Source organism: Gymnoscopelus braueri (assembly GCF_963280865.1).
Source record: "Gymnoscopelus braueri genome assembly, chromosome: 7".
Classification (NCBI taxonomy): Eukaryota; Metazoa; Chordata; class Actinopteri; order Myctophiformes; family Myctophidae; genus Gymnoscopelus; species Gymnoscopelus braueri.
This window is the reverse complement of record NC_137608.1, coordinates 18991413-19011622: the sequence shown is the minus strand read 5'-3', so window position 1 is coordinate 19011622 and position 20210 is coordinate 18991413. Positions and strand designations below refer to the sequence as shown.

General features: G+C 40.0%; 2 protein-coding genes across 3 annotated transcripts in view; one reads left to right on the top strand and one right to left on the bottom strand.

Moving 5' to 3' along the window:
- fbp2 (fructose-1,6-bisphosphatase 2) overlaps positions 1-5253 on the top strand; it is a 19001-nt gene extending 13748 nt beyond the window's left edge. For both annotated transcript variants that reach the window (XM_080434159.1, XM_080434158.1), the window contains 2 exons: positions 3723-3842; positions 4897-5253. In XM_080434159.1, coding sequence (XP_080290285.1) covers positions 3723-3842; positions 4897-5082 — 306 coding nt within the window. In that variant the 3' untranslated portion in view covers positions 5083-5253. The remainder of the gene's footprint in view (positions 1-3722; positions 3843-4896) is intronic.
- A 2650-nt stretch (positions 5254-7903) lies between these two features.
- ctsla (cathepsin La) lies at positions 7904-14033 on the bottom strand. The gene is made up of 8 exons (XM_080432985.1): positions 13932-14033; positions 12176-12310; positions 11437-11559; positions 11109-11261; positions 9326-9550; positions 8767-8935; positions 8514-8631; positions 7904-8367 (listed from the first exon to the last, which is right to left on the bottom strand). Exons 2-8 carry the CDS (start codon positions 12299-12301, stop codon positions 8268-8270), a joined length of 1014 nt encoding a protein of 337 aa, XP_080289111.1. The 5' UTR covers positions 12302-12310; positions 13932-14033; the 3' UTR covers positions 7904-8267.
- Between the last annotated feature and the right edge of the window lie 6177 nt (positions 14034-20210).

Genomic DNA, 20210 nt, shown 5'->3' with positions numbered 1-20210 from the left:
GTTTATAAAAAGGTTAAAAAACAAAATAAGTCATGAAGACCAACAGAGATGCTGTAGGCACGAAAGGAGCTTTATTCCACTGTGTGATATAATAGCTTCTATTTTTCATTTATTTGTTTCTATTCAACTCACTTTTTGTGAAATTGTGATTGATTGACTTGATTTAATTAATACTTGCAAACAGTACAGCAAGTATAATAACGTCAAAAGGATATCGAGCATCCGTTCAGTATTTTGAGCAAACACCACAGGTTTGTATTATGCATATCGAGGTACAGTAGGCAGTTTCTACTATACACAGGTTAGCTTGTGTATGTGTGACAGCTGAATCAGCCACATAGCGGATAGCATCTGCCTTGCATTCAGTGTGTGACTTCAAATAGATAATTAAGATAGATAATACAAAATAACTGATTTTAATAAAGTTATCTATTTGCAAAAATAGCTAAAATAGGACATCTACAAGCTTTGTAAATCTGTTCTTTTTTTAAAACTATTTGTACGTCACACTGTTGTACAGCGAAATATAAAATAGGGCTTAAGTGGTTAATCAGACTAATCGATTAATTTGATTATAAAAATCATTTGAAACGTTTTGCGTTGATTTGTTGATATAAAAGACAAAATTATCCCGCTTCTCCTTTATTTGTTTAATCGACAAAGTAATCAATAGAATAATCACTAAGAAGATAATTGATAGCTGCAGCCACATGCTACAGGAGAAGGCCGCTGACAGAACCACCAGGCTTCTTTCTAACCACAAATGCTTTGTTAAACTTTTCTTTGGCTTCTCTACTTTGTGTTTTTTGTTGTTGTCCTGCTGAGTCTCAAAGAGCGGGGGAGGGTAGTGTCAGGAATTACTACAGGGAAAGAAACTAAAAGCCACACACACACACACACACACACACACACACACACACACACACACACACACACACACACACACACACACACACACACACACACATACCAGTACGGTGTAGGATGTGACTCAGCAAGCACATGACTCTGCATCATATTGTAGCAGTCTGACTCTGAATAATAGGTAGAGCTCAGGTCAACCTGCTATACTTGCTGATCCTCTACTTGTACCCGAAACATATCTCCTTTCACAAAGGCTCAAGTGCTCTCTGGGGGGACTGTACTGTAAAAGACCGTAGCACTGGAAAAGCCACAAGGCCAGAGAAATGCATGAATTCCAAAGACATTGTATGTACAAGTACGCTTTCCACAAGCTGAAATGCTTCTAAAATGGGCCTTTTCTTATTGTGACTGTTCACTGGCTGCCACATAAGCTTCTCAACAGCCCAGTTTAGTTATACTTACGTAAAAAAGGCAGGCCCCATTCATTATACCAGCTTATTGTCTCTCCTGTTGCATGGGAACATTGATCTGCTGTTGTGCTGTGTTTCTTTACCTCAATTAAAGGTCATAACAGAGCTGTTACCATCTAAATATCCAACAAGGGACCGTTGCAATTCATTGCTTCATTGAGGGCTTTCCCTGCTGAAAACATCCCATTTAGTTTGTGTGCTCTAAAAATAAATCTAATTCATTCTAGGTTAAAATCACTGGTATCTTATATGTAAGGGTTGGTTGGTTTTATAGAGTGATCATCTCAGTCAAGTCAAGCATGATTTGTTATCGCAGCTTTCATGTGCAGGAAAACTTGCTTCATGGGATCTCCGTGCAAAACCTCACAGAGAATATACTGTATAAAACCATTTGGATAGTCATACGAATGAAAGAATACAAAACGCACATGGTTGCAGCACAGGCAGCTACTGTATAAGCTTAATTTATACCCCATCACACAACATTGTTGCTTGCTGAAAATAACTGATATCATTTATCTTATCTTGAAGATCAGTTCCATTTTGGCAAGCGACACCATCGCTCTATGGCATATAAAATAGGCTCAGAATAGGCTCAGTGTTTCTCCTTTTAACTATTGAAGCCCTATATTTGTGGTCTACTCTACAAGAAGGGGAGACGAGTTTCAGCTTCACATCTGATGTTTGCTCAGGTGGTAAATAAGTAAGGGGAGCTCTTAGGGTTGAGTGCCTTGCTCAGGAATACCTCGACACATAGATCAGGGTTGGGAGGCGAACCGGTGACTATCTGCTTACCAGACGGCCTCTCTAACTACTAAGCTACGGCCGCTCTTCAAGCTCATGTGTTGTATCACGATGTGATGTGAGCTTCTAGATCTGCTATTTTCGAAATGTATTTTTTAAAATGTATTAACATTTTTCCCCATTTGAAAATGGCTTAAAGAGTGTGGACAACGACCTGGAATTAATGATAGAAATCTGTCATTTCTGTTCATTTCATCCAACGGTACACAGATGAATGGAAACCATTCTGCATAAATAATCAGCATTAGCTCAAATAACTGTGATCAGGTGATTATGTAATCATTCTGACAGGCCTGCTCATCATTTCAAACGTCAGTAAAAATGCCAATATTCTCTGCGTAATAGTCAAGGTTCTGTTATTAGTCATTTAAGAGAAGTACTCATTTGCTGAGTAATTATCACACAAGCTATGTAAAATGGAGCGATCACGAGTTGGCCTTGACTGGGTTGGGATTATCCTCTCTTGTAAAATACATAGCGTGAGCTGAGCTCTAGAAGGCTTTTAATTTTGTAAGATCGACCTGTAATGACCTGCCCAAACAGGGATGCACGGTTGAAAACGGTTAAACAAATGATTTAAACATGTCAAATGTCCGGGGGGGCGGGGGGGGGGGGGCACAGTGGTAAAGTAGCTGCCCACCATCCGGCTTTGTTGAGCGTCTATTAGTCCTGTCCCCGACTAAGGATTTGTATAGTCGAATCTGATTGGCGACTAATTGCCAATAGTCGACTGGCAGTCGACTAAGGACATGATTCGACTGCCAATCTCTCAGTCAAATCATGCAAAAAATATGTTATGCAATAGAGGAACATTCCATTTGGGCTGTAGGGGTGCTTAGTGTCTGATTTAACATATACTATTGGTTTCTCCCAATAAATCATGATGTATATCCTATTTTTGGCTTACTATTAGTTAATTAATATAAAAAACTAGGCCAATCTCTCAGTCGAATAATTTAATTATTTTAATTTTATAATTCGACTAAGAGATTGGCAGTCGACTCAGACACCCCTCGACTAATTAGTCGACTATTCGACTATTCGAGGTCAGGCCTAGCGTCTATACAATTGTTTCTCAACCTTTTTTGGGCCAGTGCCCCCTATCCAATATCCAGGTCCCTAAAATGTAAGCTTTATTTTTTAGGGTTTATTGTGTTGCTTATATAATTTAGAAAACATCTCATCGATTTCCAAATATCAGATTTTACATTAAACTGATTATTATGTAATCATTAGCCTACTTCCCAGGGAGAAAAGAAAAAGCCTGTTGCGATTATAAGTAAAATTGTGTATGGATGTCAGGCCCTGTCACATCAGGCCTCTCTCACAGCACTGAATCAGCTTTATTGTCACATCACAGGTTTACAGAAGTAAAAAAAAGTGGATGAAATTCGTTTTCGTGCATAGTTCCCATCGTAGCGTTAATTCCATAGAAAAAAAGAAAGGAAAGAAGAAGAAGAGGGGGGGGGGGGGGGAGGGGGAAAGGAGATCAAACAAGAGAACAGAAAATAAACATGTCACTGATCTCATCATGTTATGTATTGGATTCTGTATGTGAATAATGTTTCTCCTCACCCCATGTAGGATGGCGGTTCCCCGTATGGTGCCAGGTATGTGGGCTCCATGGTCTCAGATATTCACCGAACCATCGCCTATGGAGGAATCTTCATGTACCCTGCCAATGAGAAGAGTCCCAAGGGAAAGGTAGTGACACACACCGCTGTGCAAACTACTGTCAAAAAAACAACCCTAGTGTCCCTTTTCTGGGGTGACAATGCGAACATTGTGTTTATAAAGGAGTATAGTGGGAAAGATTCAAACTAGAGATACAAGGTATTTGTCCAACAGGAGTGCATATTTATGATGTTCTAATGTAGCTAAACTGTAGCATGGGATTATGCGATATGATAATATTCCTTGAGGGGAAATGAAGGCGTAAAGTCACTGGCTTCCTGCCAAATCTGAAGTCAACTTAAAACTTGGTGGCACATTTCATCAGAAATATTTAAACAAAAAATAAAACTGAATAATACAGTACGTCAAACTGATAGAGCACTTTTCTGGGTACCTTTTACATTTATTAGAATACTGCGTGCACACGGTACAAGGCAAGGTTTTTTTCCTTTTTCTGTAAGTCCTGGTCAGAGGCAGCAACATAAAGATAAGCAACAATCTTTCACCTTTTCACGCACCCAGCATCACAGCCACAGCTGTAAATGCATAGTTCAAATTCGAATGAATATTATTTTCAACTTCTGATTTGTGGTGTGAGGATAAGCAAATATGAACATTTTCCAGACGCTGTGCCGCAGTTTTCTCATTGCCATTGAACCACAATAACCTTTCTCTATATCTTTATAAACCAGAGCATTACGAAATCAACTAAGTTCTGGAGATATTCTAGGAGTGGAAGGTCAGGAGAGTACAGACATGTTTCTGCTTCTGAATAGATAACGGTTTTAGAATCAGTCCCCTAATGACTGTTTGTGGAGCAACTTCTTAATGATAGGCTCAAGCCTAAGTTCACTGCGTTCTGTCTTTGGGGAGTGACTGAGTTATTTGTGTTCTCAGGTATTGATAAGACACCTATTTTATACTTAGTCGTACAACGGTATCACGTTGTGAGCTTGTAGATCGTCTCTTTTCGTTATCTGTGAACATTTTTGAAAACTTTTGAGAAGTCTCGCCTATAATTACATGAAATATGGACGCCGGGATTAATGTGGCAAAAATGTTAACCTCTTTTCTTACCCCACAGCTTCGTCTGTTGTACGAGTGCAACCCCATTGCGTTCCTCATCGAGCAGGCAGGCGGCGCGGCCACGACCGGCACCCAGAGGATACTGGACGTCCAGCCAGAGGCCCTGCACCAACGGGTGCCCTTCGTGGTGGGCTCGCCCGAAGACGTCAACGAATACCTGTCTTTTGTCAAGAAGCACCCGTAATCACTTTGGCCATTATTTTTTCTTCTTCTCTTTTTTTTTGTCAGACAGCTGATGCAACCCCTCAGTCGGTGTCACATATGTCCGCGATAAAAAGAACTAGAATGGCGTTTTTACGTACCACAATTTACAGTCCCCTAAAATCTGTTTTACAATAAAAGAATAAGAAATGCCTTTTATGATTCTTTGAATGAAAATGCTTTTTGAAAGTCTTGCAACATTTTAATTCTCTTTTTTAAATCAAGTATTACTTTATCTTATGATGAGGGGAAATCAATTGGTTCATCATGACATTTGCTATGGTCTCTGTCAACATTCATATAGAATTGATGTCATGTCAAAATATTCTGCCTTATGTTATAGATTCAACCCCATCTTACCTACATTGGAGACCAAACATTTACCACCCAAATCCAGTCAAGGGCAATTGCCCTTGACCAAAGGAGCTATCTGGTCTTCGGGCAGGGCTACTGTGCTACAGTCACCATTCACTGACCTCCATAACAGAAAAACTTCAACTATAAGTGGCCACTAAGTTGGTCCACTGGAGCTGTTATGGAGTTACTGCTTTGCTCAATGGCACCTCTGCAATGATAGTTATTGAAGTGGAGGAGATAGATTGACATTGTGTGAATTATTATTTTCACCTGGTGTTTTCATCAAGATGTGGGGAAATTATTTTTTAGCATTTAGCACTCCTAGTGGCTTTCAACAGAACATGGCATGATAATCATAATCACCTACTGTATGTAAGCACCCAAAACAAGTGTTATTTTAACTGTGGTGAAAACCGGGACAATTGAGAGTTTTAGAGATATTTGTTGGGACTTGAGACACCCAGATTGAAAATTCGGGACGCCTGGTCACCGAGAGAGCATGTGGCATCCTACTTTCCCTGGGCTAATTTTCCCAACTGGTTCTTAGCAACATTTTGGTCCCAAGTCTGTTCATTTAACCTTTAGACTTCCACCAATGCAGTTGTGATATTGATTTGAAGTTTCAGGAGGGAAAATAAATGTTGAAATTCAAATCCAATAGATTTAGAGTGCTGTAAACAGGTTCAAAATACAAATACTTTTGCAGTCATTGCAATATTCTTTAAGCTACATTGAACATATTGTTGCTGTTTCTTTCCCATCTTGGTCAAGATTTGATACAAAAACATATATATCTCATGTAAATATTGATTATTGATTGACCATATTGTTTCCTACCGTTTAAAACCTAACCTAAGTCTGATGTTAAAATTATGTTGACATAATTTTATACTACGAAATCGAGTCAGACAAATATTTACCTAGTTAATCATTTCTCAACCCAGAGGTGAATCGTAACTGGTGAATACCATTTTGTGCTGTGGAAAGTGAAAGTTGTTTTTCTGTGGGATAAGCAGATAAAACACTAATGGCCATGTGAGCCTTTTCCCTTGTGGGGATTAATTGTCCACGTCCTTTGTTGCCAACAGGGCAAAGTCTTTAGACTTCAACTAGCTCAGTCTCTGGCACTGGAGCACAAAGGCGTGTCTCACTCTGCACTTGTTTGTTTGGGTCAGTCAAGAATGCAGAGTCACCAGAATTTAATTACTTTTGACCCAAGTGCATCTTATGAAGTCAATCGCTTTGTCTCTGCCTCTAATTCACTGTCTCATCTGCACCTTCCCCTTTGCCAGATTGCACAACACCCGCTGCTTACGACTAGCCCTGTCAGTTGGCCTGAACTCAAAGGTGAAGTGTATATATAGAACATAAACAACATATGTTACACACATACACACCCGAATAGGACCTGGACACGATAAACAAGTACATGGTGTCATATTATTGTGACTGAAACTGGGTCAGTGAAAGAGGGCTACACACAGACACAACATATCTAACCTTATCTTGTAGACAAGTACCTAAGTACTAGTCATATTTTAAAAGTAGTATCTTAAATCTTCTGTTCACCCAAACCTGGTGAACAGAGCACAAAGGTGTAATGATGCATACTAGGCAGTTGGTAGAAATATGAAGTTTATAAACATACATTTTATATATGCACAGCTTTTGAAACTATATTGAAATATATATTTCGTCACTTTTGGGTGTCCAAAACCGTTTTTTTTTATGTATTTTTTTTTAAAGATATAAAATAGTGAAAATAGCCAATATACAAGCTTACAATCGTGGCACGTTGTCAGGTTGTAGATCGGCTATTTTCACTATTTTTGTGAGACACTCTTGCTTGATGTAGTAGGGCATTCATTTACGAAGTTGAAATATGGATACACAAGGTTTATGCCCGACAGCAACGATTTAAAAATGTTTACATACCCGTGCCATTATTACCATAAACTATATGCACAACTTTTAAATTATATTTAATTTTCTGATTACATCTTTTACATAATCTTGATAATCCCATTCGTTAACATCTTGAATACACACCATTGTACTTGACTAATCCTAAAAAAAAAAAGTAAAAATAAAAAACAGATGGCTGAATGAGTACATGCAAGTCATGAAACACCATTCTGTTTTTGTCTTAGATTTGCAATGATCAAGTATTGACAATCATGCTTTGTGGTGATCTTGTTCCGTTTTGCAGCCCTGAACATTTAAATCAACATATAGACTATGCTAGTCTTTGTGTAATAATGACTTATTGTCTGTTGATAATTTGTCACCAAAGCCCTGTAAACACTAGTAGGACTATTGTCAGACACAAAAGGTCCTGGCCATAACATATCAACTTTGTGACGCAGAAAAAAGTGGGAATCAAATGATAACCATTTACATTAACATAATAAATAATTAAAGGCAAAAATGTTGAGTCCAAACAACAATACATTGAACAAGTTTAATGATCATAGTAGAAAATAAAGAGCACTTTGCCAGTTGCAAAAGCAACTCATGAGAAAAACACGTAACCAACTGTTAAGAAAAACACTTAACCAGTAGCATTCACATATTTACAAAGAGCAAAAAAAACAAATCTTAAAATGAATAAAGTGGCATAAACATCAGCCAATCACAATGGCATCGATTCCCTAAAATCTATGTTTCTCCATAGAACATTGCAGAGGGCTCTGACAATGTTTTGCTCTCAAAGACGTCTCCTTCAGGCTGTAAATACAGATATGGCCGTCTCCTGCCAAACCATTGCATTAAAAACACTAATAGCTCTATGAACTTTACCAGCGTGTGACGCTAGACTAGGGGATAGCTGGCGGCTGTTGCAATTCCACAGTGGTTCTTTCTGTCTTTAGCCATTAGGATGAAACCCTTGTCTCCCCACTTCTCGCTCCAGCTGAAAGAGGTAGAAAATACAGTCAAAAACATGTTTCTAAACGTTATGTCATTAATTCCTTGAAATTAAAAAAGGAATCGCTGCTCTACAAGAACATAGCATTCTTCCAGGATGTAAGGTAGGCTAAAACACAACTCCTGACTCACCTGTTCTTGACGATCCAGTACTTCTTGCCGTCTGCGTCTTGTCCCTCAAAGCCGTAACCGACCACCAGCACACCGTGGTCCAGCTCTTCACTGCTACACTCCTTCTCATAGTAGATCCCTGCAAAAACAGCCACCAAACAATGAACAGGCCATCAAAAATAGAGCATAACAGAAACAGATTTGGTTGCACTGGTATTCAAGCCCGGGAACCTGCTTTACAAGCCTGTCCGTCATCTATTGCGTCCACACTGACCTGACTGGTAGAACTGGAAGGATTCGTGACCGGCGTCGATGGCTACAGACACGGGCCCCACAGCTGCCACAGCCTTCATCAGAGCATGTTCCTTGCCGCTGGGAACGTCCACGAAGCCGGTGTCGTTGGCGGAGTTGTAGTTTGGATCGTAGTGGCATGGCTGGTCATCCTGAGAATTACAGTGTGAACGGATGGATGAGCGACAAGTCACACAAACTAGAACAACAGGCGACTAGAATCAAAACAGTCACAGCAGAGCACGTATTAAGGAAGAGAATCACTGCAAAAGTCTTTCTTTTTGTTTTTACAAATACAGTACAGTTTTTACAATACAGTAATTAAATATGCCAGTCATGTCTTTGTATATTTAAGATATTTGTCATATCTGCCTTGTGCAACTTTCATTTACAAAGCCTAAAGGGCATTGGCAAACAGAAATTTTACTTGTTTTATTTATATGTTCCAATGTTCAATGCCAAAAACACAATTAATCCGTTAATCGCAGTTATTTGTGCGGCAAGTAATTGTCAAGTAACTTTCATGATGGTGACAGCCCTACCGTTCCAGTGTAAGGGTAGGAATCCTCAGAGTCCAGGCCGTGGTTGTCCTGGACGTACTGGAAGGCCTGGTCCATCAGTCCGCCGTTGCAGCCCTCGTTACCCTCAGGCCTGGAGCAGTCCACAAGGTTCTGCTCACTCAGCGAGACCAGCGTGCCCGTCTTCCTGAAGATCTGGCCCTCAAGGGCCCCAGTGGTGCTGAATGCCCAGCAGGAACCGCACTGGCCCTGGTGGAATGCAAGATGAAAAGCTGTGTTCACATAACACTCAACACACATCCAAGTATAAAGACAATGGAGGGCAAATATTATTCCTTTTCATTGCTACTGTTTTTTTCAATTATGAAGAAAATAGTAAACAATGAACCGCGGAATAAAAGAAGAAAATCATCATTACAAAGAACCAATCCCCAACATATTCATCTTTTTGTCAACAACTCAACAACATTTTCCACGTTAACCACATGAACACCGATTCTGGGCGCAAACTTTGGACAAACATAGCAGATCTACAAGCTGTGACATGTTGTGAGCTTGTACTGCCGTGTTGTGAGCATGTAGATCTGCCATTTTCAGCAGAGACATGGTGTAGCAGAGGGAAGATATGAGCCCTGGAGCACCCCTGTCAACTAAGTATTTAGGGTTTATGTGGTAAATGAATCTATCATGTGATTAACAATGGATGAAATGTAAACATCAGATATAGACTTCACAGGTCTATCTTTTAAGATTCACACAGAATTAATCAATCAACCAATCAATAAAAATCAATCTAATTTGGAGATTAGGCCAACTTATTATTATTGCCAACAGTCCCAACAGTCCCATATTATGACACGATTCACCGTCATAAGCGATTATGACAAAATAATTAATTTGCGATTATCTCTAATAGTTCCGATTAGATGATTATGTAACAATTGTGAGAGGCCTACCCCCCCACCCCCCGGTTCGTCGTTGGTCGTTCGGTCGGGGGGGGGGTAGGGGTTGGTGGTCCGACCTGTCCCGTATAGCTGGGGGGAAATGTTGCCAACCCTAGTGGAGATAGAGCAACTTGAGAAAGACCATTTCCTTATTAGACATTGTACTGTCTAGTGTCTACAATCTACATTACCTTTAAGTGTCTGTCTGACTGTACAGTTTGCAGTCTCCACCCCCTAATGACAAGTGGTTGGACTGGTTTCGGTTTACACGTGAAAGCCTTAATGTATGGCGTCTATGTGGGGGTTGGAAAGGACAAACTGTACCCCAGAGGAGGGGTGTGTGTTTGTGTGTGGGGAAAGCAGATAACAAAAACAACTCACACGGGGCCACCGTATCACCAGAGTTCAAGCTAAATATTTACTAATGAACGCAGGACACGTTTTGCTTTCAAGAGTAGTACATTTGCCACAATGTTCCCTTGCCGTTAATTATTAACTTATTGTTTTCTGTCTCATTTTCACATGGATAAATATATTGTACCACAGGTGAGTTGTTGTTGTTGTAGTATTGTTTTGTTACACCCCATAATTAAGAAGTCTTCCAATGGCCATTGTTTGTTACACAGATATTTGTCATTCACCTACAATAATCTGCACGTGACAAAACTGAGCCCACCGTTCCGGCATCTCCCTGGTAGATGTGTCACTTTGCTCCAAACTTTTGAATCATCGAGTTACACCATTTCCCCATGATGACTCAGGCCTGTCAAATGCGTGTTTACCACAGCTTGTGCCAGGCTCTCTGTTGTAACCCTTAAAGACTACGATGAGAAACGTTGAACCAGGCGGATAAAGATTATTACCTGGTCTTTGACGGGGGTGACGTAGCCCTTCTCCCTCCAGTCCACGGAACGGGGGGCCTCAAGGAAGTTGGGCTCCATGAACAGGGACCCGGCGAACTTTCTCTGTTGTCTGCCCTTGAAGCCGTTCATCACCTGCCTGAACTCCTCGTGTGTCTGTGGAAATAACAACAAATGTAGGTCAACAAATGGCAACCGCTTCAAAACACATTCCAAGTTGTCTGGCCTTCATCCAAATCACCTTACAGCATCAGAAATAAACATTTTCCGCATGGCCATGTCCCAGTGGAACTTGCATGAAAGTTGTGATGCCATTGTATGACCATCTTACCATGTCACCAAAGTGGTTCATCCCCATACGATAAGTGTGCTTGCCCATTGAATGATCCAGGTTGTGCATTTCGATCTTCCTCAAGTTCTTCTCCCACACCATTCGCCTCCAGCCCTCTTCCTTCTACAAATAATAATGAATAAATATGTATTAATACAGATGGTAAACAACACACACACACACACACACACACACACACACACACACACACACACATGTAAAGTAACTAAGTACATTTACTCAAGTACTGAACTTAAGTATTTCCAATTTTTGATACTTTTACTCCACTACATCTCAGAGGAAAATGTACTTTTCACTTACTACAATGTTTGACAGCTTTAGTTACTAGTTACTTTGCAGATTAAGATTATTAGCTCAAACCATACATTAACCACTTCAGCCCTATATATATATTTCGGGTAGATCTGCTACTTTCAAAATATTTTTATCCATTTTGAACTGCAAAATTTGTACTTTTACTTTTGATGCCAATACTTTTGTACTTTTACTCAAGTGCATTTTGAATACTGGAATTTTACTCGTAACAGAGTATTTCTAAATTGCAGTATTGATACTTTTTCTTAAGAAAAACATGCCAGTACTTTTTCCATCACTGCAAACACAACCAGTCCCCCACCCACACCCACACACACACACACACACACACACACTAGTGTTCGGACTTACAGTGCAAACACTACAAGTAAACACTGAGAGGATTTCAGTAGTTAATGCTCACCTCATGATACGCTCTACTGTGCCAGTTCTTCCACAGGTTCCAGTGCTCGTCCAGCTGTGGGTCTAGTGTTGGGGCCGAGAGGACTGCACTCAGGCATAATGTCAACACCGCTACTGGGAGGATCATGGCGACCTACTGCAGAAGGAAAGGGAGGAGGAGGGGGGACAAGTTAGAATTCAGTAAATTCACAGGTCAAGACAAGTGGCGAATGAATGTTCCGATCATTTGGTAGCAACACAAAGCCTTTAACCCATTAAGACCTGAGGCGATTCTTAAAAATGTTTTCTAAATCCTAACAATAAAAAAAATCGCAAAAAAACAAACATGATTTTTCAAAAATAGCAGATCTACAAGCTCATAGCGCGGCACTCGGTGCCGCGCTATGAGCTTGTATATCTGCTATTTTTGAATAGCCCCGACAGCAGTAATGTATCCTAGCCCCTACGGAACCTCTCCCTCCGCTAAGTAGCTCCGAGATGAGGTCCCTCGTTGGTTCCTGCCGTTTGCGGTCGACATTGTCGCACATTTTCCAGTTTTACATGTTTCTTACCCCTTTCTGCACATCGTATCCAAAAAGCAAAGCAATTGCGCCACTCTCTCAGATGTTTTAAGTTCTAGCGGAACATAACAGCTTCCAACGAGTTGAAGAAAGTATTTAATTTGCCTCGGTTTTCATCCGGTTACATGTTTTTAAGACATTGCGCAAGAGTTGCGCCCGTAGAGATAACATTACTGATTACCCTACTGGTCAAATGTTGAATTGCATCTTCTAATGCAAAATATTATGGAACCGGATGAAAACCGATGCAAATTAAATACTTTCTTCAACACGTTGGAAGCTGTTATGTTCCGCTTGAACTTAAAACATCTGAGAGAGTGGCGCAATTGCTTTGCTTTTTGGATACGATGTGCAGAAAGGGGTAAGAAATATGTAAAACTGGAAAATGTGCGACAATGTCGACCGCAAACGGCAGGAACCAACGAGGGACCTCATCTCGGAGCTACTTAGCGGAGGGAGAGGTTCCGTAGGGGCTATAATGTATCCCAGTATATCGCCCATTAACGGTGCTTCCAACAAATACGCCCTTAACAGGTTATATACCGTCATATCCCTATAAAGTGGTCATATATCATACCAGTAGGATGCTTTTTTTTTTTTTTTGCTTCCACGATACAGATCTCAACACATCAGAGAATAGAACCTTGACCAAAATCGGTCAGAAAAAAACAACACCACCGCTTTGTTTGTCTGTCCCGACAAGTCACGGGATCCACTGCGGCTCAGAGCCAAGCCACCAGGACGAGAACAAAACACACAGCCAAGAAACCAAAGAAAAGCCCATGTATTTATCTAATAATATACCCTATGGCTCCTGATCACCACGTCCCGATCCGCTAAACACATTATTATTGGTGAAATACAGTACAGTTACGTGATGTAATGTATGTAATGGCCTTCATTCAGGCTACTGTACTCCGACAATGAACATCAAAAAACCAATAACTCTATGGTTAAAACCGCATAACGTTACCAGCTGGCATAGCGTTGCAAATGCGGCAGAATTACACACTACTAGGCTACTATTAAGACAAATAGACATTTTTATTCATTTAAACATAAATACAATCTTTAGTAGGCCTACATTAAAAATCTCAAATTAGTCTTCGACGTAATGGATGGATCGTTAATATGGATGGATCGATCATAAAGTGATTTATAGGAAATCAAGCAATGTGGTTAGTTTGGGACACTCACCTTATTGTTTGATGTCCTGAAGAAAAACAATGCTCTCTGGATTGAGGTCGGGAGACACAAAGTTTATAAAGGGAGAGAGCAGGCGGCTCCTCATTGGAGGACGGTCGTGTTTATCCAACCAAACCCCGCCCATATGCGTGGCGTCATCGACATGTGATTCGATGACACGTGATCCCATCCCTATGGATCTCTGTCTCTATAGAAGGACATCATGTATAAGAGCCTCCCTCAGCCTTGTTCTCAAGCAAAATGGAGAAGAGTGAAGTCATGAAAGAAAACACGTTGGTCATTGGTCTGCTGCTACAGTTTTTTGGACTTGTTAGCACATCTGGGCATTAATATACCCTCATGTGACTGGTGAGGTCATTGGTAAAATTTGAACTTGTGATAAGCAGTTGTTTTGTTGCCTCTTGCATAGGTCACCACCTAGGTGCATAACCAGTGGCGATTTTATGGGGGGGGGGGGGGGGGGGGGGCAGTTGCCCCCCTTGATTGGCCAGCCCAGTTCTAATCCATTATTTAATAAAACAAAAAAAAGTATTTTATTTTTTACTTTCCCCCCCCCCGATTGATTAATTGATTAATCCAACTATTTATTGAGTTTTCATACGGATTCGTCATTTGCATACAAGTGGCATTACTGTTCACATGTGTGAAGGGTATAAAACGTAAGCAAGCTGTGACACTTACATGGAATGTTACATTATTTGTTTTGCTTACTTTGCAACTGTCAGCCATACTGGTGACAGTAGATTTATAGTGTTGTCTGTTGACAATTTGTTGATCTGTGAGCCCATATGTTAACCATATCCTGCTGTGCACTTCCTCACAGATGGTGTGTGTGTGTGTGTGTGTGTGTGTGTGTGTGTGTGTGTGTGTGTGTGTGTGTGTGTGTGTGTGTGTGTGTGTGTGTCCATCCATAACTACTGTGATACCAAATATTGGCAAATAATAGCAGTCTGTCTTATTTGTGAGACAAATTAGCTACATGCCTTGAGATCTCCTTCCCACTTGCCCCCCACCCTCTTCTTCTCCCCCCCCCCTCTTCTTTCTATGGAAACTAACGTTGCGATGGGAACGATGTACAAAAAAGAATTTCACCCACTTTTTTACCTTGTAAACCTGTGATGTGACAATAAAACTGATTCTGATTCTGAGAACCATAGTTTTCATGTGCAGTTATTTCAAAGACTCCTTTTCACCATAGCTGGAGTCTTTGAAAGGATGTTGTAGTATTCAGCTATTAATGACAGGAAGGTGAGACCTTGTGCCACAACAGTTTAATAGAGCTTGTTCACTATACTTTGACTACATCAGTATAAATGATGTTCTGAAATAGGTTAGTGTAATTCAACTTTGAGGCCATGTGACAAGTGACAAAATATATTGCATTTTTAGCAACTCATGTGTGATGTGTGAATAATTCCTATTGCAAAATAAGATGTCTCATAAGTGGGATGACCACTTGTGTGACATGACCATACTACGTAATTTTCCAGAACACTTCAGTTATCACTTCAGATTCATTTTGGATTACTTTACCTTCACTATTTCTATAATTGTACTGACATATTGCTACTGGTAACAATGTTTTGACAGAGAGACACAATGTTTTGACAGGACACTGAAAACATGCAAAAATAATTTTCATATAATTTCCCATTTGAACCAATTCAAATGTAAAGTGTAATTTGAAGTGCTATACCATATACCGGTATACATTGATTGATTGATGTAGTTTATTTAGTAAGACATGAGAATAGTACATGACAGTACATAACAGTACATGGAAGTACAAATTCACAATACAAGGTCTACTAAACTGGAACTCTCATTAAGCACGCAGCTTGTATATTAATCATACATATTAATCTATGGTCCTTATAATCTCACAATTCTAGACATCTTTGCAAAATACAATCAGTAATTACCCATTTAGAGTTTGTAGGCCTAACAAGGCTGTAACACTCATACTGTATATATTACCTACATTTTTGGAGCCAGTATCTCACGGATTAGAAACACTCTCCCAAGTAAGGTTGACAAGCATTGGTCTTCCAAAACAAAGTAAACAAATGTCTATTGATCAACATGTCTACTGACCAATGTCAGTCTCACTATCATTCCAACACGTTGTGGTGGGGAATATCTTTTCAAAACCAATGTTACAAAGGGCTTTACAACGAGGGCAGCAATTGAAAACAACAGATCAACAAAAATGAGCAAAGTACAAGCCGGCTGCTTAAAACGTGGTGTAAATAAAACTTAAGGCCCAGTAAAACAAATCAATACAAAATACTATTGGCCTGGGGAGGGTGTAGAGTAGGCAAGGCAAGACAAGCTTATATATATAGCGCATTTCAACAATAAGGCAATTCAAAGTGCTTTACACAAAACATTAAAGTGATATTGTTGCTATTTTTATAATATTTTTAAAAGCTCTCCGATAGGATTGAGTGTTTGTTCAGTACAGGGGTCTTATCATTTCGCCACCTCTTCAGTAAACAGAAAATACAGGTCATTTTCAGGTCAGGATACAAAGTATCCAATCAGGACAGAGAACTACACAAAGATCTATTATCAACTATTATCAAAAATGTTGTAGTGTTCCAAATTTGTCTGCTCAATGTTTTGTTTAATCACTTCCATTTGCACTTATTTATCCTGTATCCTTTACTATGAGTTCTCTCTCCTAAATCTGATTGGATACAATTGGTATCCTGGCCGGAAAATTAATTTTGTGTTTACTAAAGAGTTAAAGAGTCAGGTTATTGAATGTATAACATGTCAAAATATAGAGCTATTTAACACTTATTTTAACATCAACAAAGCATTAAATGCATGCAGTATGATATGTTTTTGTTAAAGTAAGTGTTAAATGGCTCTATATTGTGATAGTAATAATTGCTATAGTTTATTTATAACAGGGGTCTCCCAGGTCTCTAAACATCAATCAATCAGTCATCTATCTATCTATCTATCTATCTATCTATCTATCATGTACACAGGAATTCCATATATTGGAGTAAAATACTGACAATAGCACATGATGATCCAGTTTAATGTATAGCAGCCTACACACGATTTCAGTTCCTTATTTCTTTTACTCAGTTCACTTTTGGCTGTAAGTCAAATGACTTGTGGTTTTTCGAAAAGGGGTCTTTCCAAGTTCCCTATCTTCTCCATGCAGTTGTTGCAGTTTCAATATGGTAAACATACTGCTGTATGGCTGAGATTTCAGTGCCTTCTTCATTTTCCTTGGCTGGAAAAATGTCTAAATTGTTGCTGATGAGACAAATTAATTCTACTGATGTCCTATCTCAGCTGTGGTTGAAAAGTAGTATAGTAGCCTAGTACTAAACAGGTAAAACACCTGGAACAATTGATGGTCTGCCTGGGGCCCTGGGCCATTCCTGTGTTGATTCAGAGAGGCTTTCATGGGGTCACTCAACTGATTAGAGTTCATCCTCCTGACACGTCCGAAAAGGAGTAGGAAGAAGTCCAAATTTATCTAATCCAATTCCTCAGCAATTGATAAGATAAACCTTTATTCCCCTGTGGGGAAATTCAGTTGTCATAGCAGCCAGCAACAGCAGTACAGGATAGGTAAGAGGTGAGAGTCAAGTCAAGAGCCAAAACAAGACAGATAAGAATAAAGATTAATTAAATATAAAATAGTTCAACTTGCTGGACTTCTATGCAGGGTCTGAATGAGTTAATACTATATTCTAACAATAAAAATAAGTATGAATGTACAGTGTATCATCAGTGATCATGATCAATTGCCAGTGACAGACTATATATGATCGCATATTTAATTAAGTATCACAACAAAATGCTAACCTATTAAATCCTCTATACCCATAAGTCCTGGCTGTCTGGTGCTGCTTATGTACTTGCATTAAGGGCATGCCAAAACAACACTGCATGTTTTTGGATTCTCCTGTCCCCGAGGCCAGCAAACCCCACAATGAGGCCAGGGAAGTGTAAATAATACTGCCTGGAATTTAATAGGAATCTAATTCTGGCCAGCCTCAGATCATACAGTCAACACATCAATAGGCTACAGAAACACTGGTTGAGAAAAGGAAATATAGGTAGCATGATAATACTGTTAAAGGGATTTATTGATTTTCAACCTGAATCCTGCTATCATTATGTGGTGAGGAAATCTGACATGACACTCCCCAACACATTCTGTGCGTCATTTTACGTACAGTAGGCTGGGCTGTTTTTCCAGTGCCTGGAGAGTGAGTTCTCCAACCACAGAACACATTGGGAAGTGTTATGTCAGATTTCTAGAATGATAAGATTCAGGCTGAAAATCAGAGTGATGGACTTCATGATTCCTACCAGCTCAAAGCATTTGAACATCAGCTTGAAATTACTATAATAACTACTATAATTGAAGTTGATATTACATGCAACACAATGAAGAGTCAACATACTCCCTCAACATTCTGCACAGCTCTACACAGCCGTTCCCAGTATTTAATTTGCTTAATTTCATAGACTTCTTTCTCTCACATTCGCATAGAAGTTAGTGGCTATCTGGGGAGCAGTTCACCTCTGCTCCTCCAGGCTTCTTTTATTTGCCACACACATCTCTGAGTCATGACCCTAAATCAATGCCTGTACACATTTCAAGTAAATTTGTGTTTTAAATGGAAACCTTGGCCTGGACATTGTAATTTTCTTTCTAATTTTTTTAAATAAATTTGTAGTAGCCAGTTATTCTATCCCCTTTGTCTCCCAGTGAAGCAGGTTAACATTTAGCACCTTGTTGAGACGCTTAACAGACTGGGGGGTTGAGGTCTCTTTCAATGGGTTGTTATCTACGTCTTTTGTTTTGCTATGTAGGCTATACCCAAAACACTAGTGAGAGATAGCAGAGTGAGATCAGACTGAGGGGGTTGTTCAGATACATACTGTAATGGTTGTGAAGATTATATAATGTTTATACTTTTTAAAATCTTTTGAAATAATATATTTTTTAAATGCAGCAGACGCGACCCATAAAAATTGTGATACTCGCTCACAACATGCTTTGTCCACTCAAACGTTCCAATTCAGAGGTTTGGTCTGCTGGGCTTAATGTCATTGGCCCATCTCTACAAATAATGCCAAAACAATGTCAAATGAAATTACTTGGTACAGCCTCTCCAACAATTGAACAGATGGAGAAAAATGTCAGGAGTGATTTTTTATTAATTTTTTTAACTTTTTTGTGGCTTTTCTGCATTCATTGATAGATTTTCAAGTGAAGATGGACAGGAAAAAGTGAGAGAGAGACGGGGAGAGACACGCAGCAAAGGTCGTCTGGATCGGGACGCCGCCAAGCCACCCTAGAGCCTACGCCAGCGGTCTGGGCCATGTCAGGAGTGATTTGTGACACAAGGGTACCAGCAAGAGTGAAAGAGAAGGTGTATAAGACGGTAAGTGAGACCAGCTATGCTGTATGGCTTGGAGACAGTGGCACAGACGAAAAGCCAGGAGGCGGAGCTGGTGGTGGCAGAATTGAAGATATTATGACTCCTCTATTTGAACGACTCTATCAAACAAGATGTCGACAAGGGCAAATATTGCGGCATGGTCATGTTCGACCTCCAGAAGGCCTTTGACACCGTTAATCACCCAATTATGATCAATAAGCTCAAAGCAATAGGTTTTGATGATACGTCAGTGAACTGGATGAGATCCTACCTGGAAGGGAGGGAGCAAGTGGTGGAAGTAAACGGCACCCAGTCCCCCCCCCTCCCTGTGACTTGTGGTGTTCCTCAAGGAAGTATACTAGGACCTTTACTGTTCCTGATATATGTGAATGATATGTCATCAGCCTGCGACTGCAAACTGTTCCTGTTCGCAGATGACTCGGCCCTGCTAGTCTCGGACAGGGACAGGCTGCAGGTTGAGAAAACTCTCAGCTCTGAACTCAACAAGATCTGCATCTGGCTCTCTGACAACAAACTTTCACTACACCTGGGTAAAACTGAATCCATCCTCTTTGGGTCCAGTCCTAACCTTAGCAAGGCAGAGAGTTTCAAGATCAAAGTGGGTGATGATGTCATCAAAAGAAAGGATGAAATTACCTACCTGGGCTCCATCTTGGAGGCAAACCTCTCTGGTAACAAAAACGATAAGAAGAAGTGATAAAAAATGTCAACCAAACAACACTCTATTTGTGGAGGATTGATCGTCTAGTCAGTAAGAATACTCTGAAGATTCTTGCAGGGGCCCTCATTCAAGGTCATTATGATTATGCATGCACTTCATGGTATC

What these genes read in the sequence shown, in the direction of transcription:
- ctsla (XM_080432985.1), bottom strand. Translation starts at nt 12,301, where the DNA reads ATGATCCTCCCAGTAGCGGTGTTGACATTATGCCTGAGTGCAGTCCTC. An exon ending in CTTCCAGTTCTACCAGTCAG is followed by an intron (nt 8,632 to 8,766) that starts GTCAGTGTGGAC and finishes CTGTTTTTGCAG; the next exon opens with GGATCTACTATGAGAAGGAG. An exon ending in TACTGGATCGTCAAGAACAG is followed by an intron (nt 8,368 to 8,513) that starts GTGAGTCAGGAG and finishes TACCTCTTTCAG; the next exon opens with CTGGAGCGAGAAGTGGGGAG.